Source organism: Rhineura floridana, chromosome 4 (assembly GCF_030035675.1).
Source record: "Rhineura floridana isolate rRhiFlo1 chromosome 4, rRhiFlo1.hap2, whole genome shotgun sequence".
In the NCBI taxonomy this organism is placed as follows: Eukaryota; Metazoa; Chordata; class Lepidosauria; order Squamata; family Rhineuridae; genus Rhineura; species Rhineura floridana.
In genome coordinates this window covers 176,178,736-176,203,167 of record NC_084483.1, presented here as the reverse complement: position 1 = coordinate 176,203,167, position 24,432 = coordinate 176,178,736, and the positions used below count along the sequence as shown (strand labels likewise).

General features: G+C 43.5%; 1 protein-coding gene across 9 annotated transcripts in view; it reads left to right on the top strand.

Moving 5' to 3' along the window:
• The window catches only part of HHAT (hedgehog acyltransferase), a 283,748-nt gene that overhangs the window by 22,289 nt on the left and 237,027 nt on the right, over positions 1-24,432 (top strand). For 5 of the 9 annotated variants that reach the window (XM_061625294.1, XM_061625291.1, XM_061625292.1 and 2 more), the window contains 2 exons: positions 2,588-2,701; positions 12,922-13,116. The exons of 1 other annotated variant lie outside the window; for it this stretch is intronic. In XM_061625294.1, coding sequence (XP_061481278.1) covers positions 2,588-2,701; positions 12,922-13,116 — 309 coding nt within the window. The remainder of the gene's footprint in view (positions 1-2,587; positions 2,702-12,921; positions 13,117-24,432) is intronic. 3 more of the 9 variants (XM_061625296.1, XM_061625297.1, XM_061625299.1) reach the window with 2 other exon arrangements.

Below are 24,432 nucleotides of genomic sequence, written 5' to 3'. Positions count from 1 at the left end.
GTAGAATAAAAAGGTGAGGGAAACACTGAAAAGCAATGATACTGCTCTCATTGTTTTCCTTTTGGAGAGGAAAGGGTTTTCCCCTCTGCCCAGTGCCCACCCACCCAATATCCTCCCCTCCCCCTGCCTGCTGCTTCCTCAGGTCAGTGTTGAACTAGGACCTGGGAGACCAGCGTTCGAATCCCCACACAGCCATGAAGCTGACTGGATGACCTTGGGCCAGTCACTGCCTCTTAGCCTCAGAGGAAGGCAATGGTAAAACCACCTCTGAATACCATTTACCATGAAAACCCTATTCAAAGGATCGCCATAAGTTTCGTCGACTTGAAGGCAGCCCATTTCCAAATTCCATGTTACCAAATTCTTCCAAGCTACACAGGAAGTGGATTGGACTCTGTAAGACCAACCCAAATTGTGTTTGCATTTTGACAAATTTGTAGGGCTGTACAATATTTCAGAGAGGAGGTCAGGTCTCCTGCTCCCCTGGTGCATTCACTATAGCTGCCCAATTTCCCTGCTTTTTAACGTTTGATAGAAATATCTGTTGGCTATAGGTACATTCTTAAACTGCAAGGTTTTTTGCCTATTAGTTTTTCTGCCAATCCTTTCAGAAGTGGTTTACCATTTATAATAATGACTTATAATTCAATGGTTTTGATTAAAAAAATTGGGGGGGGATAAAAAGGATGGGAATAAGTAACCTCGGGTACCAAATTGATGCCAGCCAAGCCAATAAAAAGGAGTGTGCTATCTCCTCCCTCTAATCCGGATCCAGCCGCTGATAAGAGACAGTTCTGTCTGCCCAATGGCAATTGGTCCCAGCCACCCTGTTGTGTTGGAGGGGACTTCGCTGTCCATCCTCACAATTCTTCATATTGACCTTATATATGGGCCAGACTGGGTGATACACGGCACGTGTGAATGCATTTAACATATCTGTTATCATTTAAACAGCAGCTGCCAGGGAGTGCAGTCATTGTTGAGACTGTAATGACTGTAGGGAGGGAGGTTAGTCATTGATGCCAATAAGAGTTTTCTTCCTGGGGCAAAAAGTAGTTATAGGGAAGAGCCCTTTTTCGCCTTCCCTTCGTGACACAGTCTGGATTCTGTTCCTTTGTTCTCAGCTGTTTACATAGCAAGCACTGGCAGTTTTAAATGGAAAGCTCAGAGGAAAAGGCTCAGCTATGATCTTTTCATTTGATCCACAGGGGACATAGGAAGCTGTCTCATACAGAGTCAGACCATTGGTCCATCTTGCTCAGTAATGTCTACGCCAGCCTTTCCCAACCAGTGTGCCTCCAGATGTTGTTGGACCACAACTCCCATCAGCCAGCATTGCCAATGGTCAGGAAAGACGGGAGTTGTGGTTCAACAACATCTGGAGGCACACTGGTTGGGAAAGGCTGGTCTACGCTGACTGGCAGTGGCTCTCCGGGGTTTCAGGCAGGGAATCTCTCCCAGCCCTACCTGGAGATGCCGGAGTTGCACCTAGGACCTTCTGCATGCAAGGCAGATGCTCTACCACTGAGCTATGGTCTCTTTTCCAAGGGGTGTTGATCAGGCATGCCTTGTCATTGAGCTACATTGATAGGCAAAAAAGGGTCATCAGGGAACATTTGTTTTGCAGGCATTGTCATTTTTTTGTAAAAAAAAAAACTTTCCAAGCACATGGATAGTAAGCCACTTTTTATGACATTAAAGCAGTTAATGGGAATTTGCAATTCTTTTGTTTGCAGTACTTCTGAAAATTGGACAGGCGTTCTCTTTGAGGAATGAATACAATTCTGTCCTGTATTCAGTTGAAATAACTGTACCGCATGTCTATTTTTCTGTTGGCATGCACATGAACACACAAACACGAACACACGAGTTTTTAGGCCAAATTCTAGAGCAGCCTTTCCCAACTGATGTGCCTCTAGATGTTGTTGGACCACAACTCCCATCAGCCTCAGCCATTGGCAGTGCTGGCTGAGGCTGATGGGAGTTGTGGTCCAATAACATCTGGAGGCACACTGGTTGGGAAAGGCTGTTCTAGAGGGACTCTAGTGTGACAGGAAGGAAGGAGAAGCTCAAGTCACAAGAAAATGAGACCTTTGATTGTCAGTCTAGTTGGCTTCTTTGCTATGACAGTTGTTGAACTCCAAATAATAAATACACTTGTATCATGAGCCCTGTTCAGGTATTCACCTGTGGTTTGGGGTGGGGCACACCTGCATGCCCCGCCCCATGGTCCCTGGGAGCACAAGCTTCTCAGTCTCCAATCATGGGAAGATTTCTAAGTGTGTTCAAGTTAACAAATTTGGAAACCCTCTTCAGAATTTCATACTAAAGAAGCCATAATGTGAGGAAAAAAGAGTCTTGCGTGTGGAGGGATGTTGGGGGACAGTGCTTGCATGGGCACCCCTGCCCTCGTCCATGATTTAGCTCTCACATGTTAAGGGGAATACCTAAACAGGACTTCAGTCATTTTTTTTCTTTTAGCCTGGCTCTTGACCTAAATGGAAATACTGTATGAACACTAATATTCAGTACTTTCAGATTTCTCACCATCAGATCAGTTTTTATGATGCATTCAATTTATGTCTAGGATCCGATGGATTTTGAATGGTGTTTTTGGATGGAATGGGGTAAAGGATACATACTGTGGCTTCTCTTTGGTCACCTTGCAGTATCGCAGATGTCCAGCCTTTACATGGAGAAGGTATGCAATTCTGAGCTGATCTGTTCTGATTTTGAGATTCTTTTTGATCAATAAATATATTGGTATTATCTCTAAAAAAGCTCTTGTTTTTATAGTACAAATGGTATAAATGTAGTTTGGATGTTTTATTAAATGTGCAATCTTCCTTTTCCCAGTTAGCCGGCGCATTTGAGCCTGGTAGCAACCCTGGAAGGTAGGATACCACTGAAAGTGACGTGGTTGTGCTGCTGGCCCTGCCCCCAACATTGTGCCCACACATATAGATTCCCCATGAGTGCAGTATAAAGGCAGCCCTCACTTCCACGCTCACAATCTAAAAAGATATGACACATGAAGAAGGAATAGGATGCTTACAGCTTGTGGTTTGTTTGGAGAGAAACAAGTCACGAGCTTGGGTTTGGATGCAACACTGAGCCAAACCATGGCGTAGCTCCTGGCAGTGTGGCAGTTGTGTGTGTGTGTGTATGGGGGAAGCAAAGTGGTCAAGATTTTCACCCCGCACACCAGCCTGTTCACATTTTAACCATAGTTAAGATTAGCTATGGTTTAAAGTGACATGTGACTCAGGCTATTATAGAGAACATGGCTGCTGCCAAAACCAAGATTCCCTCATTTTATCTTTCCCTCCCTCCAGTAACTACTAGGAAAGGAAAACCTGATGTAACCACTGTGTTACTCTAGTTCTTACGCGATAGATGTGACGTGGTTCCCAGACAACTGTTGGCTGTGACGTGTTCCGGTCCTCCCCACACCCACAGGATTGCTGGTAGTTCTATCAGCCAACCCTCGGATCTCCAGTTGCTGCTTTTCAATGCCAGATCAGTAAATAATAAAACCTCCCTCATCCATGACCTAATTGTGGATGAGGTGGCCGATCTGGCATGTATTACCGAGACCTGGGTGAGCGATCTGGGAGGTATTAATCTCTCCCAGTTGTGCCCACCTGGGTATTCGGTTCAGCATCTGGGTAGATCCGAGGGTCGGGGAGGGGGAATCGCTGTGGTCTATAGAAGTTCCATCCCTCTTGTTAGGCACCCTATCCAGGTGGCTAATGGCCTAGAGTGTCTACACATAACGTTGGGTCAGCGAGACAGACTGGGAATACTGTTGGTGTACCATCCACCCTGCTGCCCAACAGCCTCCCTAACTGAGCTGACAGAGGTGGTCTCGGATCTATTGTTGCGTTCCCCCAAACTTTTGGTATTGGGGGATCTCAACATTCATGCTGAGGCCGCATTATCTGGAGCAGCTCAGGACTTCATGACCTCCATGACAGCCATGGGGCTGTCTCAGTTTGCTACTGGCCCTACGCATGTGTTGGGGCACACTCTGGACTTGATTTTTGCCTCTGGATTAGGGGATGGTGATCTGAGAGTGAGGAATTTTACATCTATTCCTTTGTCATGGTCAGATCACCGCCTATTAAGGTTTAGACTCACATTGTCTTCTCCCCTCTGCAAGGGTGGAGGACCAATTAAGATGGTCCGTCCCCGGAGACTAATGAATCCTGAGGGTTTTCTGATGGCTCTAGGGAATTTTCCGGCTGATAGAATTGACGGTCCTGTCGAAACCCTGGCCACGCTGTGGAATACAGAAATGGCCCGGGCAGTTGACACGATCGCCCCGGTGCGCCCTCTCCGTTGCAGAGCTCAATTGGCTCCCTGGTTTACCCCGGAGCTAAGAGTGATGAAGCAAGAAAGGAGACGGCTTGAGTGCAAATGGAGGCGAACTCCCGACGGCTGTAATCATGCACTTGTGAGGGTCTCTACCAAACTCTATGTGAAGGCAGTGAGAGCAGCAAAGAAGCAATACTTTGCTGTCTCTATTCAGTCATCCCTTAACCGCCCAGCAGAACTTTATAAAGTTGTCCGGGGACTTTTACACTCTGGTCCCCAGGACGCAATAACACCATCAATTGCCCGCTGTAATGAGTTTGCGCGACACTTTCGTGATAAGATCATGAACATCCGCCGGGACCTTGACTCCATTATTGTAGCAGTTGATCCTAATGAGGTGTCCAGAGCACAGTCTTGTCCTGTTTTACTGGATGAGTTTCAGCTGGTACAGCTCGAGGATGTGGACAAGGTGCTTGGACAGGTGCGGGCGACCACTTCTGCTCTGGATCCTTGCCCCTCATGGCTAATAAAAGCTAGCAGGAATGGAACAGCCGGCTGGGCCAAGGAGGTGATTAATGCCTCTTTACGAGAGGGAGTGGTCCCACCCTGCCTGAAACAGGCGGTGGTGAGACCGCTCCTAAAAAAACCCTCCTTGGACCCTGATAATTTGGACAACTATAGGCCGGTAGCAAATGTTCCATTCCTGGGCAAGGTCCTAGAGCGTGTGGTCGCTCGCCAACTCCAGGCTCTCTTGGATGAAACTGATTATCTGGACCCATTTCAATCGGGCTTTCGGCCGGGGTTTGGTACAGAAACGGCCTTGGTCGCCCTGTATGATGACCTCTGTCGGGAGAAAGACAGAGGGAGTGTAACTCTGTTGGTTCTCCTTGATCTCTCAGCGGCGTTTGATACCATCGACCATGGTATCCTTCTGGAGCGACTTACGGATTTAGGAGTGGGAGGCACTGCTTGGCGGTGGCTCTGCTCCTATCTCGGGAATCGTCTCCAGAAGGTGATGCTGGGGGAACATTACTCGAGTCCCTGGGTACTCCAATATGGAGTCCCGCAGGGTTCAGTTCTGTCCCCCATGCTTTTCAATATCTATATGAAGCCGCTGGGTGAGGTCATCAGGAGTTTTGGAGTGCGTTTCCAGCAATATGCTGATGATACGCAGCTCTACTACTCCTTTTCATCTTCGTCAGGTGAGGCTGTTGATGTACTAGACCGCTGCCTGGCCGCGATAATGGGCTGGATGAGAGCTAATAAACTGAAACTCAATCCTAACAAGACTGAGATGCTGTTGGTGGGAGGGCCCTCTGCCCAGATGGTTGATGTTCGACCTGCCCTAGATGGGGTTACACTCCCCCTAAAGGAGCAGGTACGTAGTTTGGGGGTCTTATTAGACCCGCTCCTGTCACTTGAGGCTCAGGTAGCCTCGGTGGCACGGAATGCATTCTACCAGCTTCGGCTGGTAGCCCAACTACGACCCTATCTGGACAGGGAGAATCTCGCCTCAGTTATCCATGCTATGGTAACCTCTAGATTGGACTACTGTAATGCACTCTACGTGGGGCTACCTGTGAAGACGGTTCGGAAACTTCAGCTAGTGCAAAATGCTGCGGCCAGAGTTCTCACTGGGACAAAGAAATTTGACCATATAACACCTGTCCTGGTGCAGCTGCACTGGCTACCGATATGTTTCCGGGCCAGATTCAAAGTGTTGGTTCTTACCTATAAAGCCCTAAACGGCATCGGACCTCAATACCTGGTGGAACGCCTCTCTCGCTATGTACCTACCCGTTCACTACGCTCGACGTCGAAGGCCCTTCTCCGGGTCCCAACTCATAAAGAGGCCTGGAGATCAACAACTAGATCTAGGGCCTTCTCGGTGGTGGCCCCCGAACTATGGAATGCCCTCCCAGACGAGATACGCCTGGCGCCTTCTTTGTTATCTTTTCGGCGCCAGGTAAAAACCTACCTTTTCGCCCAGGCTTTTTAAACATTTTAAATTTAATTTTAAACCTAATATGGATTTTAATTTATAAACTCAATGGCAATTCTATTTCGGATTTTTATCATGTTATATTTTTCACACTTGCTCATATTTTAATTGTGATTTTATTTGTTGTACACCGCCCTGAGAGCTTTCTGCTATAGGGCGGTCTAGAAATGTAATTAAATAAATAAATAAATAAAATAAATAAATGAGCACGGGACCACCTTTATAAGCTAAAAAAAATTGTGACCGCCTCCCCCCAGGGAGGCAGGCTGGCTGCCAGGAAGGAAGGGGGAAAGCAGCCTTTCTTTGCAGCCTTGCTTCTTTTTGCTTCACAAAAAGCCCTCTCCTCTCATGCTAAGCAAGGGCGCTGCCAGTAGCGGCAGTGCAAGGAGACGGGAATCAGTGATAGCAATCCCCTCTTCTTCCTGGTAGCCCCACCCTCAGCCTCCTTTGGCATCTGCCATGTATTTTATAGGCAGATGTCTGCCCTTAGTGCACCTGAAAGACGCTCTGGCGCTTCAGGAAAAGGCCTCCCCTCTTGTTTGAAGCAAGGGGGAGGTGTCATCTGCAGCGGCAGCGGAAAGCAGACAGTGTAGAGGGAGTGAAGACTTTAAAAAAAAATAATTCATTTTTTTACTGTTCACGGCCCCCTCTGGATTACTTCGCGGCCCCCCTGGGGGTCCCGGCCCCCAGGTTGGGAACCACTGTTCTAGATGTTACAGAGGAAGCATGAAAAGAGGAAGTTGTGCTTTCCTCACTTCTTGTAACATGCAAGAAGAATTCTGTTGGATGGTGTTAAATTTGTAAAGGATTTTGTAGCTTACTACTGCCTATTCATCTCATCTGTAATAGGAAAACGAACCTTTTGTCTGCTTAGTGGTGTACCTGAATCCCACTTTATTTCTGCTAGTACTTTCCAGGTTCCTGGTGTAGGGTTGTGTGTCTTCATAGCACAATTCTGTACTTTTCTACTCAGATGTAAATCCCATTGGGGTCAGTTGGGCTTTGTCCCAAGTAAGTGGGTGTAGGATTGCTCCAAAAGTATAGTGGGCTAATCCAGGTCATGTAACATGTTTTATATTTTGTTGTATTATCATTATATTTATATCCCACCTTTCCTCCAAGGAGCTCAAGGTGGCATGCAAACATGGTTCTTACTGTCTCCATTCTATCTTCACAAAAAAACAGTGAGGTAGGTTGGACGGAGAGAGTGACTGGCCCAAGGTCACACAGGGAGCTTCATGGCCAAGTGGGGATTTGAACCTCGTCTTTGTTGATTTAATTTTCATGTGGTTACAAGCAACATACTGAAGTAATAAGTTGTTAATAATGCTTGTAGTTTGATGTTTATCAAATTAGGTACTTTTAAAACAAAAGAGTTACTTTTTTAATGTTATTTTTATGGATGGTTTTGGGGGGTGGTGTTTATGCTATAAGGAACATTGAGTCAGAAGCTGATATTGTTGAGGTAATTAATTATCAGAGAGGAATAATTTTAATCAACTATACATAATGGTTCTTATTGATCTGCTTAATTAAGCAAACTGTGTGGTCCATATGGGAGAAAAATTTTTGGAAGACTATTTGTTCTTCAGCTTCTTTCTTCTGGCTTTAAAAAGAGATGAAGCATGGGTGGTATTCAATGATAGTCCTGATCAGAATAGACCCATTGAAGTTAATAAACATAACTAATTTAGGTTTGTTAATTTCTGTGGGTCTACTTTGAGTAGGACTTAGTTGAATACAACCATGTATGTATGAAAGAAAAGGTTAGAGTGGCTTTGGCCAGATCGGCGACCTAAAAATTAAATTTACATTTACATTTACATTTTATGCTTTTATGGCAACATGAAAGGCAGGGTCCCTGGAATTTCAGCATTTTCAGCTGAGAGGTTTTACAAAACTATCCAAATAAATGCTCTCAGATGGAGGGGGGAGCTGGCAGCAGTTCTGATTCATAGGATCTGTATTGCAAGAAAAGAAGGCAGCCCCTGCAGAATTCTTGCCTGTCCACAGTATTGCATCACATTTTATTATGACCGTTTGATGTGATACTTCCCTCTTAACTATTTAGGGATTTGCTGTTGGTGTCATGTATGAATAGAGGCACCTTTGCTGATCTGGTGCCCTCCAGATATTTTGGACTATAGCTCCCATCGGCTGCAGATGAGAATTGTAGTCTAAAGCATCTGGAGGGTGCCAGACTGGTAAAGTCTGGAATAAAATGTTGGATATGGACTTAGAAGGACCTGGGTTTCAGGTCCCCAATCAACCACACAGCTCAAAATCTATTGGCCTAAAATGGGGTATAACCCCTGCATGTGGCACTGAGCAGGATAAAAAATGCAGGAAAACCAGCTAATAACTAAATAAATAGAAGTGAATCGATGAATCAGGATTTTCTGTTACTAGACTAATCACCAGATATTTTATTTTACACTCTCTCTCTCTCTCTCTCTGTCTCACTCACTCACTCACTCACTCACTCACTCACTCACTCACTCTCTCTCTCTCTCTCTCTCTCTTAATTGAGAGATGGTAGCCAACACATAAGCAGGTCATGAAGGCAGCCTTCCTTTTGCTTGTCCAGGGAATCTGGTATTTGGATGTACTCTGGTCTTGTGTTCACGTAATGCTAAACCATGGTTTAGCCCTTCATATATGAGCTGAAAGAACCTGCCAGGAACTTCAGTCTTGTGCACTCCTCTTGTCTCAGTTTAGTTTCATTTTGTATAAAATGTGGCTTGTTGTGTACAAGCACGGTTTAAAAACCTATGATTTGAAGTTGGCTTGTTTAGAAACTGACCAGTTTGTTTTAAACCCCAATCTTTTGGTTTGTAGGTAACAACAAGCTAGGTTTTAGTGAAAAGTGAAATGAAATTCTGTCAAAAGTCCTTTTCCTGGCCATGTTGGAGGAAGAGGGGGGAGAGTGCAAGCTTAGGTTTGCAGCAGCTTCTCCTTGCTGATGCACGTTGGCACTAAACCATCGATTAGTGTTACATGCAAACCAGACCAATGAGAGAAGGAGGCGCATGTAATTGGGGAACTGTTCTTGCTATTTCTGTTACCACTCACATGGCTGACAGGTGTGTGTGACGCACGCACGCATGCATGCATATATATGTAATCTTGAAATACTGGGTTAGATTTTAAGACTTAATTGTGCTTAGAATAGATACATTATTTCAGTAGGTCTAGTCTAAGGATGACTAATGGTGCAATCCTAACTATGTCTGCTCAGAAGTAAATCCTGTTGAATTCAATGAGGCTTCCTTTCAGGTAAGTGAGGTTATGATTACAGTCTGTTCGGATCCAACCCACTAGTCACACCTGGGCTGCAGTGCCAGCAGAACCTGGACTGTCTGCCTTCATTACAAAAATATAATATCAACCTGTAGCATGTAATGGAAGCATCTGTGGAAAGTGTGATATTAAATTGTAAGCTATGATCACTGCTCCTCAAAATATTTAAAATAGGAAGAATTCTTGGAAGAATAATTGAAAATAAAAACGGCGCACTTCTGATGAATTCCATGCTGAGCCGTGTTGCAGGCATTCTGTGCGATAAGATTATTAAAACTTGGGGAGAAGGGGAAAAAATTATTGAACCGTGGCAGCAAAATAGGAAACTGAAGAGAATCTATGCATTTCTACATGGATTGGAGAAGAGATGAGTTCATATGACTCGGGGGAGAACTAATTTTCCCACTCTCATAAATAAGAGAGCCTTGTTTTCTGTTTTCTTTTTGCTTTGCCTTTGCAAATGTGGTTCTTTCTAAAAGTCAAAGGGCTTTTTTTCATACTTCAAACTTGCATTGGAAAATGATGTATTTATGGCCATTGTTTGTGTATGTTTTGGTCATAGAATCAGGAGCAGTAGAGGATAGTTTTTCCACAGTTGAAATTGCTTCAGTGGTTATTTCTTAGCTTTAAAGAGAGGCACAGACATCTAGACAGGCCACTTGATGAGTTTCAAAGAACAGCTGATGCACATTGAACAACTTCTAAGATACTGTGTCACACAGTGTCCCTTGACTCCACTTGGAACAGCACAAGAACATTATGTGCAGCCCTTTAAAATGTCTTTCTAGTGACTAAGGTTGTAAAAATGGTAAAACAAATTTACCATTTCACTTTATAAACTTGCTGTAGCAAATCGGAAAGCGTGACTGATGCAGCACTTGGCATTGCTCTCTCCCCCCCGCCCCAGCTCCCAATACTTTGCTATTGAAGCGAAGGATGGGAGTTTGTGTTTCTACAGACCAGTACGAAACCAAGTTGCACCATGGGCAGAATCTTCAGTTCCGGCTCTTGCTCAACTATGCCACTTCAGGCGGCAAGGTTTCTCCTTGCTATACCAGTTTTCTACATGTAAAAGATTTGTATAGAGGAGTGACATAATCCATCCCCCCAGCAAAGTTTACTGTCCCCCTTTCAAGACCCCCAACAATTTGCAGCAGCAGCAAATAAATAAGAAAATTAAAAGAAGGTATATAACTCTCAGCACCCTTAACAAATGATAGTTCCCATGAATCTTTGGGGAAAGCCATGGCTGTTTAAAGTGGTATAAAACTGCTTTAAAGGTTATAGTGCAGAAGGGCCCTAAATTGAGATTGTAAAGTGAGATCTAAGTTGAGATTCACTGTCAAGGATGTAGCTCTCTTCTACTGCCCCCATCATGGTGGTGAGTGGCTGTGTGACAGGGCCACTGAGGTTTTAGGGAGGAAGAGGAGGCCATATTAAGGAGGAGTCAAGTGCGGACTGGCATGCTCTGCAGCTCCTCTCCTGGTGGTGGTGACTCTATCTTAGGCTTGCCTGCCGAGTGTGAGGCCAACTGTGCCACCAGCCCTGCTCCTGTTTCCTGCCTGTTTTGTGTGCTTCCGCCCTGCCATCTGTAGCATCCGAGACGGAAAAACAGCCAGGTCAGAGTCTACCAGTGTCTCTTTTGTTTCTTTGTGTCTGTCTTGGTCCTGTTTGTGTGCACGATGGAAGTGCTTGTGTTGGTGCTTCTTAACTTGAATCCTTGGCCTTTAATGCATTGATATCCCACTTTTTCTCCAAGGAGCTCAAACAGCTCAAACTTGACTCACTTTCTTCTGTGCATAGGTTATTTCCAGCGATGAGTATGGCACAGTTGTGATCTGGATTGTGTTTTGATCTGTGGGGTCCTGATATCATGCAAACCGGTGTTACAACAGTGTGTATATGTCAGAAGTTTATCTTGTCTAGGGTAACAAAATATCTGGAGGTGGCCCTGAGTGGATAAAATGTTACTTAGGCTAAAGTGATTTGAATTCAGATCCTTGCTTAGCCATGGAGCTTACTGGATGACCAGCCACTTCAGGAGTTTTCAGGCATTTCATTTGCCTGAACATGCAGTCTGTATCTGTGAATTGAGGTGGTGGTTGTGGTGGTGGTAGTGATGTGCATGCAAGCTATGCCCCCAGTGTCCCGGTGCATGTCGCCCTGCATGTGTTGGGGAAGTGAACTCGTGTTCACTTGAATGTGAGTAGATACCTTTGTGATAATGTGAGGTGTTCTACTTGACTTGAGGCAAACACATGTAAAAGTCTCCTGCAGAATTCCCCCCCTCCAATTTAACAGGGATAAGTGCAAAGCTAGGAAAAAGAAACCAAATGCACAGTTATAAGATGGGGGATTCTTGGCTCAGCAATACTATATGCGAGATGGATCTTGGAATTGTTGTTGATCATAAGCTGAATATGAGCCAACAGTGCAATGTGGCTGCAAAAAAGGCAAATGCTGTTTTAGGCTGCATTAGTAGAAGTATAGTTTCCAAATCATGTGAAGTATTAGTTCCCCTCTGTTCAGCACTGGTTAGATCTCAGCTTGAGTACTGCGTCCAGTTCTGGACACCACACTTTAAGGAAGATGCAGACAAACGAACAGAATGATCAGGGGCCTAGAAACAAAGCCCTATGAGGAAAGAAAGAACTGGGCATGTTTAGCCTTGAGAAGACTGAGTGGAGATATGATAGCACTCTTCAAGTACTTGAAAGGTTGTCACACAGAGGAGGGTCAGGATCTCTTCTCAATTGTCCCAGAGTGCAAGACACAGAATAATGGGCTCAAGTTGCAGGAAGTCAGGAAGCCAGTTTTTAACTGAACGTCAGGAAAAACATCCTAACTTATAGCAGTATGACAATGGAATCACTTACCTAGGGAGGTGATGGGCTCTCCAACACTGGAGGCATTCAAGGGGCAGCTGGACTGCCACCTGTCGAGTATGCTCTAATTTGTATTCCTGCATTGAGCAGGGAGACTTGATAGCCTTATAGGCCCTTTCCAACTCTACTATTACTACCATTCATGGATATAGTGTTTAATTTTCAGATAAAGGTCTGAACATGCCCCTTTCTCAGCTTACTTTGTTTATTTATTTCCCTCCCTTCCTTCCAGTAGGAGCCCACTCTATCACTCAGAGTTCTTAAGAAGATTTTTTTTTAAAATAACCACATTTATATTGTTCTGAGCTCCTATGAGGGTGTGGGATGCAAATGTGGTCATTAAAATATCATGCATTAAAATATCAGCATGGAACTGAAAATGATTTTTTAAATTGAACAATTGTCCTCTCTTTTTAGTGCAAACCCTGGTTTCTGATGGCCTATGGTATGGTAGCCTGTTGGTTTCTGCTGGATACCAATGGTTTGGCAGTGATTTTTCTGCATGTAATTGTTACATACATAGTGGCTCAATTTAAGAGCCCAGTTCTCACATGGCTGAGCTCGTTGCTTCTGCTGTCAACTTTGCATGTGCCTGCCCTGGAAGAAATAAAGGTAATTATTTTCTTAATACTTTATTTATTAATTTAAACACATTATTTCATAAAGACATTTTATTGTCGAAAATAGCCTGTACTCAATTTGTTTTTGAAAATGTGAATTTTGAGGAATAATCTTTTGTAAGAAAGCTTCAAGTGCAAAGATAAAGTAGTTGGTGATGTTTTTGAAATGTACAGAACTCACTGGGAAAATATATATACACACATATATACACACTTGCATATATATACACATCACACCAGGAATTTCCAGAATGTCTCCTGAGGAACATTAGCACACACTATTCTCCGCAGAGGAGGCTGCCCATTGAATCTCTGCATGATGTACTGTTCTGGCTTTGCCTCTTTCCAGTAGGCTTCTGCTGGTGATCTATAGTTCTATTATTTCTCTACATCAGGTACATTTGTAAGCAGAAGTGTTATTAACACTGTTGTTGTTATTTATTAATATTTTATACTGCTGTTTATAAAATTTCATAGTGATTTACAAAATTAATGAAAATAGCTTTCAATAAAACAGCAATCAATTTTCCCAACAAACAGCAGAAGAACTAGTCCAATAAAGAGAACAAAGGTTAAATAAACAAATAAAAGTATATCTGAAAAAGACCAGGCTACAGCTATCTTCCAAAAGATGGAACTTGAAAGAGGACGTCCTTGGGAGGGTTTACAGTGGGGGAGGTTCATGCCCAGAACAGTAACTCATGCAAAAGTACAGTGGGTGGACTCCTCTCCTGATAGGCAGATGCTAAAAATGAAACCTTTTTCCAGTGTTACAGTGATTGTGCCTTTGCTATCAGGCTTGGACAGGCACAAACCAGACAATCGCACCAATTTGTACTTAACTTTTACTGCATTATTGCTATTATGCTATTTTTACTATAGATTTCTATAATAAGCTTTTTATCACTTCATAAGTAATACGCATTTTCACAAATAAGAATACATATTTTGTAATAGCTATTTTTACATAGTTTTATTGTGTATATGTATCATAGTTGTAAACCACATTGATATTTATGAAATTACAGTATATAAATATTTTTATAAATATAAATAAAATAAGAACAAACATTCTTGCCAATCAAACAGAATCAGATTTTTTTTAAAAAAGATTTTAGGTGCAACAATTTAAACCAAGTAAAAAAAATAATAGAAAGAAGGGTGCTTGCCTGTTAGTCCGTTCTCTCTTTAAAGAAAAGATAAACGTGTCGCTTAAACAGAGAGAACTTGTTCGGAAGTCCGTCCGGCATTGTTGGCTGGACCTTATCTCATAAATTAATGAAATCCAGTCCTCCCAACAAAAACAGGCTTTTGAGGTTGATCTCTACGTTTCTCCCTGCCCGGGAGAAATTTCATCAGTCAAAAATAAATGTTCTGACTGATTTATATCTGAATAAGCTTCTTTTGAGGCGGGAGCCCGTCCCAAAAGCAGGCACAAGCGAAGTCACCCTTCCCGGAAGTCCTAGTCACCCTTCCTTTACTTGGTTTAAATTGTTGCAGCAAAAGGAGATTTGTCAGATTGATCGGCTTTGGACAACTTCTGGGTGAGCTATAACTCTTCTCTGTTATTCACGAAATTAACAGCTTATCTCTGTTTCTGTCGCAAAAAGCTGTCCTGGAAGTGCATTCTAAAGATATAAACAGAAGAGGGATTTCTATTCCTGATTTCTATTCCGAGGAATATTATATTGTCTGGGACTATTCTCTTTTTGGTCTATTTTATTTTGACGAATCTGCTTCTTCACGACGCCACTAACTGTTTTGATGCTGGGAACTAAATTTGTTTTGCATTCTTGAACATAGAGAGATAAGGCAGGCTGCTCTGTTTATACTGTGATGTCATCAAGCCTGGAATATTAACCCAATTGTTGCTGAAATAAGAAGTGGTTCTTCTTTATTTTTGTTTTGCTTTGTTTTCGTGGTTTTAAAAATGGCAATCAAGAAAGTGGCTGAGAATCTGGAAGTAACTATGTTTCAGAAAATAATGGATGAGATTGAGATAACGAAACAAACCCTGCGACAGGGTAGTAAGGAGCTGAAAATTGAACTGAGCAAAATGACGCAGGAGCTTAAAGAAATAGGGGATCCTGTGAGAGAGGAGAATGAGATCAGAGATGAGAAAAGAAAAAATAAAGGGAAGATACAAGCCCTGGAGATTGGAACAAATGTGGAATTGGAAAAAGATCTGGAGTTTATGGATTTTAGAAATAAAATCTACTGTTTGGAATTTAACGTTATCTCTGAAGAAATTAATGAAGATATTAGAGATAAAGTTATCAATGGCTTGGATAATCTTTTGGACTGGAATGACGTGATGGAGTTTGATATAGAGAAAATCTATGGAATTAACTGCAGCCATGTGACAATGGAAAAACTCTCAAGAGATGAGCCAGTGCATTTTGTAAAAAAGAAGAACAGAGATATGACTTTACAACAGTATTTCAGCAACTTATTCAGAATGGATGGCAAGAAAATATTTGGGATAGAGGAAATTCCCATCAGACTCTTATTATATGACTATGGCTACGACAGCAAGATTATTATGGAATACTGATAATGGAAGATTGGACACTGAAATTACTGGACTTAACAGGACTATTGGAAGATGGAACTAATAGGGATAATGGAATAATGGCTATTGAAATTATTGAACATAACAGATTTTGATGAGATGGATTAATCGAAATGTTTATTTGGACTATGGTTATGACAATAAGATTATTATAATTATTAACGAGATGGATTAATCGACATGTTTATTTGGAGAACAATTGATAGATATATTTCTTAAAGAATTGAAACCTCTCTTTGACTTTTTGTGGAAAGAATAAAGTAATGTTTATGAGATTTGATGATTAATTAAGATAACTACTGGAGGAAAGTGATTTTATAATATGATTTAAGAGACAGGATTGTTATATATTGTAGACCTATATGATTTGATCTGTGACAAATAGGAAGTCAATATTTTATTTTTTTTGTTTAATTATTTTTGTTTTGTTTTGTTTTTTGTTTTTGAATGTTTTATGATTTTGTTTTGTATGTTTTATGAAAATTTGAATAAAAATTATTGTAAAAAAAAAAAGATTTTAGGTGGAGAATGGCCTGGTTTGTACGTAACACTAAACCATGGTTTATTAAACTATTTTATTTAACCATGGTTTGTTTGATCGTCTGAACCCTGCCCAATGGCTTAACTGTGATTAGTTTACTGCCAGCAAACCATGATGTGAAACCATGTTTTGTTGTCTTTTGAATCTTGGTTTTGGATCACATCTTATTCCTTTTAGTAGACTTCTGTAAAAGGCCCTAATCATTATTTTCTGGGTCAAGTTGGATCCTCCAAGAGAGTAAGGTGTGAGTGACTCATAATTTTATAAAATATAGGCAAGTATTGTACAAGCATTCAGTTACCATATATTCCGGCGTATAAGATGACTTTTTAACCCAGGAAAATCTTCTCAAAAGTCGGGGGTCGTCTTATACGCCGGGTGCAGCAGCAGCAGCAGTCAACTAGCCTCCCAACAGCTGCGGTATGAGGAAGTCAGGGAGAGGCGCCCTCGCCTCGCTGGTCTCCTGATCCCGAGAGCAGCGAGGGTGGAGAAGCCGAGGACGTGAGTACCGTGCTGTCCCAGGGAAAAGCGGATCTGGCAGGGATGGGGTTGGCAGTGACTTTCCTTCCTCCGCGGGAGGAGTTCTTCCTTTGCAGCAGCGGCGGTGCTGGTGGTTGTATCCCCTCCCGGTGTTATGGCACTACGACTACTTCAGCACGGGCGTCAGTAGTGCCAGACGACGGAGGAGGAGGAGGATCTTGGCCCCCAAACCCTCTCTGCAGTCCCCTTTCCAAGGGGGAAGAGGAACACCCCGATTGTTGATAAACTCTCCGGTTTCCATGCCCTCTGCCTCTTTTTAGACTCGGTCGGGCCTGATTTTGCTTCTGTCGGTAACGCTGGCTGGGCCATTCTTTTCTTTGATGCCCCGCGAAAGTTGTTTCTTCCGTGGGCGGGCCCCGCCGTGCTTTGGCCGACGGCGTGAGGTGGAGTGTGGAGAAGCAGCTCCTTCAGTTGCAGGCGAGGGCGGCTCGAAGATATTGGGGCAGCCGGGAGCTATTAAATGTAAGAATTAGTTGTTCTCCCTCCCGCCTCCCCGGCAGATTTGCTTGCTGCTACTAAGTTGGAACTGGAGGGGAAGGGGGGGGAGAAAAGAATTCAAGATTTTTGTTTTATAGCCCTGGGAGTCAGGGGGGTGGAGTAATGTTGGGTGTTAGACATGCACTAGGGGAAGGCGGTGTTGCTGGATGCCTTAAGCCGGACGTGCTAGGCAGCTGTTGGGTGGCCCCCTCAGCTTCTGCGGCTCCCGGCGGAGCTAATGCGCTGGTAGATGGTGCGTCTCTTATTCTTCCGCCTCCTGTGCAACTTTTGCACAACTCATACATCGCCACCGACTTGGCGCGCGGCGCTGGGTGCTACTGAGCTGTGCTGCTTCCCGCAGCCCGGCTCCATCGCGCTCAAGACAAACCCTCCTCCGGATTTTTTTTTATTACCGTATATTCCGGTGTATAAGACGACTTTTTAACCCAGGAAAATCTTCTCAAAAGTCGGGGGTCGTCTTATATGCCCAGTCGTCTTATACGCCGGAATATACGGTATGTCTTATTTTTACAGTTCTGCAAAGTTCTATATTCTGTGGTCATGTTGACCTTTTGACTGAGTAGGATAATGAAGCGAACAAGGGCATGAGTGTTCTCTATTTCATTAAAGAATTAGGACATTAAGATGGGTCTTAGCACATTATACAATACTACATCTGGAATATGTGATTTTACTTTTTCAGTTCTGCGGTTTTGCTGCAGTGTGGTGGTGTATTTGCGTGCCTAATAATACTCCACCACCACCCTGTACCATGTGATCTTTGATGCCAGTACTTACTAAGCTCATTTGGGCTCATTTATATCTCTAATAGAAGAAGAGGCTTCCAACTTTAATTGGGGGAGGGTGTCTGGAAAACACCGGAAGGGGGAAAACAAGGAGAATAGACCCAGCCCTAACATGTGTGTAAATCTCATGGCTACTAGCCACAATGGCTGTGTTCTGCCTCCACTGTCAGAGGTAGCATGCCTCTGAATACCTGTTGCTAGGGAGCACAAGTAGGTGCTGTTGCACTCGGGGTCCTGCTTGAGGGCTTCCCATAGGCATCAGGTTGGCTACTGACAAAACAGAATGATGCACTAGATGGATCCTTCTTATGCATGTGTGAATTGTGACTTGTGTGTTACAGTTAGTGATATTATGGCTCCAATTGGGAGGAAGGACAGGATATTAAATAAATAAATTCAAATCTTATTCTGTTCCTCTTAACTGTGAGTGGTGTGTCTGCTTAATTTTCCCCAGGTAGCATGCCACAGGAGGGTATTAGCGCCATCTCTTCTCCCAGGCATTTTAGCATGTGTTTTAAATTGTTTTTATATTGTTTTGAATTTTAAAATTATGTTTTAAATTGTTTTTAAAATATGTTTTTAAATTGTGCGTTTGTTTTAATGTTTTTGATTGCTGTAAACTGCCCAGAGAGCTTCGGCTATGGGGCGGTATACAAGTGCAATAAACAAACAAACAAACAAACAAACAAACAAACAAACAAACAAACAAACAAACAAACAAACAAACAAACAAACAAACAAAATCAATCAATCAATCAATCAATCAATCAATCAATCAATCAATCAATCAATCAATCAATCAATCAATCAATCAATCAATTGTACAAAGGCAGGTTGGTTTGGTTGGAAGATGCCTGTGCGTGAATTTGTTTTATGTGGAGAGATTGGTGCACAATGATCAACACACAATCGTGACAGAAAAAGGCTTTGATCCAATGGCATGGATACCACGAGGATTGGAAGTCTTTTATCTGCTGCATCCTTCATCTGCCTTCACAGCCGTTGTAACATACACATTGCTATCCTCCGCCTGTTCTGCCGTTGAGGACATTCTTGGATCATTCTTTGTTCCTCTCCCTTGACCTTACCACCATGGGTGACCCTGCTGGGAGTACATGACTCCCGACGGCATCGCTCATAGGGTTCATTGGAACACACACACCTACTCACCACTGCAAGGTGACGATCCAGCGAATGCATGGGAGTCAAGACTTCTGCTGCTCCTTCTGATCTGATCCCAGTCCATTTCTGCCTTTGTCTTAGGTTGCTTTAGCTCTGTGAGTTTGTTCCCATACCTCTCATATAATGTGTTTTTCTTTTACAGGCTTTTGTGTGATTTGGTTTTTATTCCTGTAAAAAAAAAGAAAAGAAAAGTTTTTCTCATTGCTGCTGTCCTGGTCCGGCTAACTCTCTCTTTGAGGTCAGCCACCAGCCTAGTGGTTACTGGGGCCTTTCCCCTTTTTCTCTCCCCAGTCACCTAAAAGCCACGGCTTCCCTCTTCCCACTGCTCAATCATACCCTGTGCCAATCATGGCCTGTGTCTGAGTTCCACTTTGACCGCTGCCGCGGCTCATGGTTGTGGGCAGCCCATCAACCACTGCCTTCCCTACCAGCATTGGAGCCCACTGCCGTGGGCCCAGTCACGTTCTTGCAGTCTCTTCCCTGCCATTGCGGTCTCCCTCTCCCCTGACTGCCATTTTGATTTTTCCTTTCACGCTGCCCTCATTTTTCAAACAGTTTCAAACAGGTTCTCCCTTTAGTTGCATTCATTCCTTATTGTGTTTTTTCCTCTTGTGGTGTTATTCATCTTGGTGTGTTGAAAAAAAAATCAATAGTCTTCTTGGCTGTTCTGTATTTAAGCTTCACATTTTTTGTGTTTTCGTCCTTTCCGCCTCTCCTCTTCCGGCAAGGCAAAAAACAAAACAAAACAAACCCTCATTATTTGGCCTTTGGGGTGCATACTCAGTGCATTTAAAATTATTCCTGACTTTTAGAACTTTTTTGTGATAAGTCCTCTTCCCCTTCCAACTTGCCTCCACATCAGCAGGCGTGATGAAGGGATCCAGTGGTTCCAGTGCAATTAGAGCTTGAGCTGTTCTTGGCTGCATTTAGAGGTCAAACCGCTCCCCTCTACCATGTGCGGTTATTCTTGGCCTCACTGATCCACTGCACTCCTCTACCTGTGAGTTTGTTGATTATCTAGGAGTTTACTCAACTAACGTCTGGTACCACTCCCCTCTACCGTGTGCATGTAACCATGGCTGGGACATCCCATGTTGCTTTTACGGATGTCTCAACTGAACAGCAGCACTCCAAAACACAGCAGCAGCCATCTCAGCAACCATCAATTCCATCAACCTCATGGTTGTCAAGAGTCCAACTCTCATAAGCACATGCCTTCTAAATGTACCAAGAAGTCACTTCTCTTGGATAAACAGAAGGCGTCAAGGGGAGCTTGCTACATTAGTGACCCTTCTTCCTGAGGCGGCTCATCAGAGGCTGTGGTGGAGGAGCAGTCCCACGGATAGCACAGGCTGGAAGCACTCTTTCACTTACCTGTTGACTCCTCTGCCAAGGAATTTGAAGGGTTTCTAGCCCAGTTGGCTGGAAAGGCTCCTGCTACACTTTCCTGCCAAACAGTCTCCAAGGCTCAACATACTGCACAGGCTTCTATACAGTTCATTGCCCCACCTGCATCTTCTTAGCCCAAGCCGTCTATCAAGTCTCAACTGTTGCCTGATCCACAAGCATCTCTTGATCCTCATTTTATTTATGTTCTCTTGTTTGGTCTTCTCCTGAATCAGGCTTTTCTTTCTCAATTTAGAGACGCCCTGTTTGGGTCACTTACAGCTGAGCTTCAGCAGCCTTGTCCTGTGCCTGCATTCCAAGTTCGCTCTCTACATCCCTCTGAATAACAAACGGCATCATACCCAAATCCCTTCGACGTTCCCCGGGGAAGGGTCCAACGTTCCATGGATAATGAGGCTGAACCACTGGATCCCTTCATCATGCCTGCTGAAGTGGAGGCTGAGTGGAGTGGCAAGTTGGAAAGGGAAGGAAGAGGACCCATCACATTGTCTTTTTCAGCCCTTGGATTACTATGCACTATTCTGCAAGACCCTAACCACCTTGGGGCTGGAAAATTCAGAACCTGAGCCATCACCTGCTTCTGTCAAGGGTGCTAGGGTGTTAAGAGCTCCTAAGTCTATTGTCCTTGCCTTTCTGGTCCTGGACCGTCTGGACAGACTGTCATGTGAGGAATGGGGCCATCCTCTCCTGACCCACCAGGTGACAGCCTTCTCAAATAAATTATATTCTTTAGCTCCGGCCTTTATGGATTTCCTCAAAGTACCAGCAGTGGACGGGCCCATTTCAAGTCTCGTCCCCAGATATCTTCTCCCCAAAGAAGGGGATTCTTAATTCAAGGATGCTTCTGAGTGCAGGCTAGATTTTACCCTCAGGAAGAGGCATGATGCCTCTGCGTATTTGATTCAAGGAACCAGCTCTGCTTCATTAATCACCAGAGCCTCAATGATGTGGTTGGATGATCTACAGGATGATCCCCAGCCTGATGCAGCTCAGCTCTGCAAGACCCTAGTCATGCTACACAAGGCTGCAGCATTTGTGGCAGATGCAACAGTTGACACCATGCAGTTCTCTGCCAGAGCTATGTTCACAGAGGTGTTTCCTTGCTGAATGCTTTGTCTAAGCCATTTGGATGCTGACAATACTGCTTTTATCAACTTTCCATGGCCCCTTACTCCGGCTCCCTGCTCTTTGGGGATGAATCGCTCAAGGTTCCCAAGAATAAGAGCAAGCCTGTGTTGGCCACAACTAGGAGAGAGGATCATTGTCCTGCTTGCAGGTCTTCCTCCTTCCCCTACCAGCAGTTGTTTCGGGCCTCACTGCCTGGGGGAGGAGCTGGAATTTTCAGCCATCATCAAACTATTGGAACATGCAGTGTTTCCCCATGTATTTTCAATACCATTTCTCTTCACATCCTAGGTGCCCTTCTGTCCCTAATCCGGAATAATGTGAACAGAACCAGTATTGACACCATTCCAGTTTGTTGCAGGCTTCTCCACTTTGCCAGCATGTGGAGGCACATTATAATGGATGCTTGGGTGAGAGACTCTGAATTACAGCTACTCCACAGAGTTTCAGAAACTTCCTCCCCACAGATTCCTCTCATCACCCATGCCAAATCTCTGGAAGGACATTCACCTGCTCTCCATCAGAGTGATAGAACCAGTGGATCCTGAATACTTCTGCTCAGGAATTTATTCCATCTTGTTTGCCATGCCCCAAAAAGATCATTCATAGAGGGTGATCTTAGACCTCAAATTTCTCAACACTTTCCTCAGACGCTGGCTTTTCAAGATGGCATCTCTTGCGTCTCTTGTGGAGGCTTTCCACGAAGGGGACTTCTTCACCTGTATTGATCTAAAGGAGCCTATCTTCATGTTCCTGTCCTGCCTGCCCATCGGTGTTTCCTGCGGTTTGCTTATGGCCAGAACCATTTCCAGTACTGAGTTCAACCGTTCGGTCTTTCTTTGGCTCCATGAATGTTCACAAAACTAATGGTGATCCTGGTAGCACATTTCCAGCTCCAGGGTGGTTGGTGGATGCAGAATCAAAAACTGCTTTCTAGTTTTATTGTAATCATTTGTCTTAAATTTCAACCGGAAACAATTAAAGTGATGACAACCTGTCACGACTTCGATTGCCAAGCAGATACTTTTTCTAGAGAAGGCAAGTTTTTCTTTCTCTCTCTGACACAAAACTTTCATTATATCAATAAAATCCCCTCTGCCTTCATTCTTACAGCTGCTGCCTAATGCCTTGGAGATCTGAAAGCTATTCTTATATGTTGCTCTTTGTGCTACCTAACTGTTCCACATTTGGAAAAGGGGGAGGAAATGAGGATTTCTCACAATGAAGTGGCGATTTTTGCAATTTGAATGTTAGTACTGGTGAAGTGTTCCATGCAACCCACTGGGACTAATTTATGCTGCCCTCTCTGCTTTCCATGACCTGCGCTTCTAGCTGTTCCACCGCAATCCAAAGTTCCTCTCTAAATATAGATGCCAGGGTTGTTTCATACTACCTTGCCAGGTACCACCCCCCAATGTGTCGTGTTGTCCAGGGAGCATTTTTTCTCCTCCTCTATTTGTTTATTTTGCTCTTCTGTGCAGGTATCATTTGTCATGTGTGTGTTGGAGGCATCCTTTATGAGGTATTGCAAAGCATTAGAATCATAGTCTATTTATTTAGATATTGCATTTTTTCCAAAAGTGCATCTGTGCTCAAAGTGGTTCACATGGGGGGGAAAAGCCCAGTATAAATACTTTTAGTGTGGACCTTTAGTGTGGCGGCACCTACCCTGTGGAACTCCCTACCCTTAAATTTAAGACAGGCACCATCTCTGTTATCTTTTCGTACCTATTGAAGACCTTCCTCTTTCAACAAAGCCTTTTAAGTTGAGACCTTATCCCTGTCTGCTTCTGTGTTGGAATTGCTTTTTAATATACTTTTAAACCGTTTTTATAAAACCATATGTTTTTAAACCTTTTTTTAAAAAAATATTCAAAGCTTTTAAAAAATGTTTTTAAAGTTGTTTTGTTTTAATGTATTTTAATGTCTGTTTTTATGATGTTTTAAAGTGTTTTTAGTGCTTTTGTTTGCCGCCCTGAGCTCCTGCTGGGAGGAAGGGCGGGATGTAAATCAAATAATAAATAAATAAATAGAGTAGCACAATAACAATACATAATATTGTTAGACAAGGGAGATCTTTGGTCTAATCCAACAGGGCCCTTCTTCAGGCAGACTTTGAGGGGAAAGTTCAAACTTTCACTTCAGCGTTCCCCCAGGGTTGTGGTACAGACTCTTTGCAAGTCGTACCTATGAAATTACAGATGGAGGTGCTTGTGTAATTTGCCAAATGAGCCTTTTCTATTCCATCATCATTCTCCCTTCTACAGTTAAAATTCTTTTCTTGACTAGAGTAGGATCCCAGGTCTTGTCTTTTCAGGTGAAGGGTCTTAATTGCTCAGCAGACAGAGCTTTAGGCCAGAACAGCATGATGATAAGTCTAAGGCCCCATTTGCATTATACATTTAAATCAGTATCATACCACTTCAAATAGTCGTGGCTTCCCCCAAAGAATCCTGGGAAGTGTAGCTTGTGAAGGATGCTGAGAGGAGTTAGGAGATCCCTATTCCTTCTCAGTGAGCTACAGTTCCTAGAGTTCCTGGGGAAGAGGGATAGATTGTTAAACCACTCTAGAAATTATAGCTCTGTGAAGGAATAGGGATCTCCTAACAGCTCTCAGCATCTCTTAACAAACTGCAGATCCCAGGAGTCTTTGGGGGA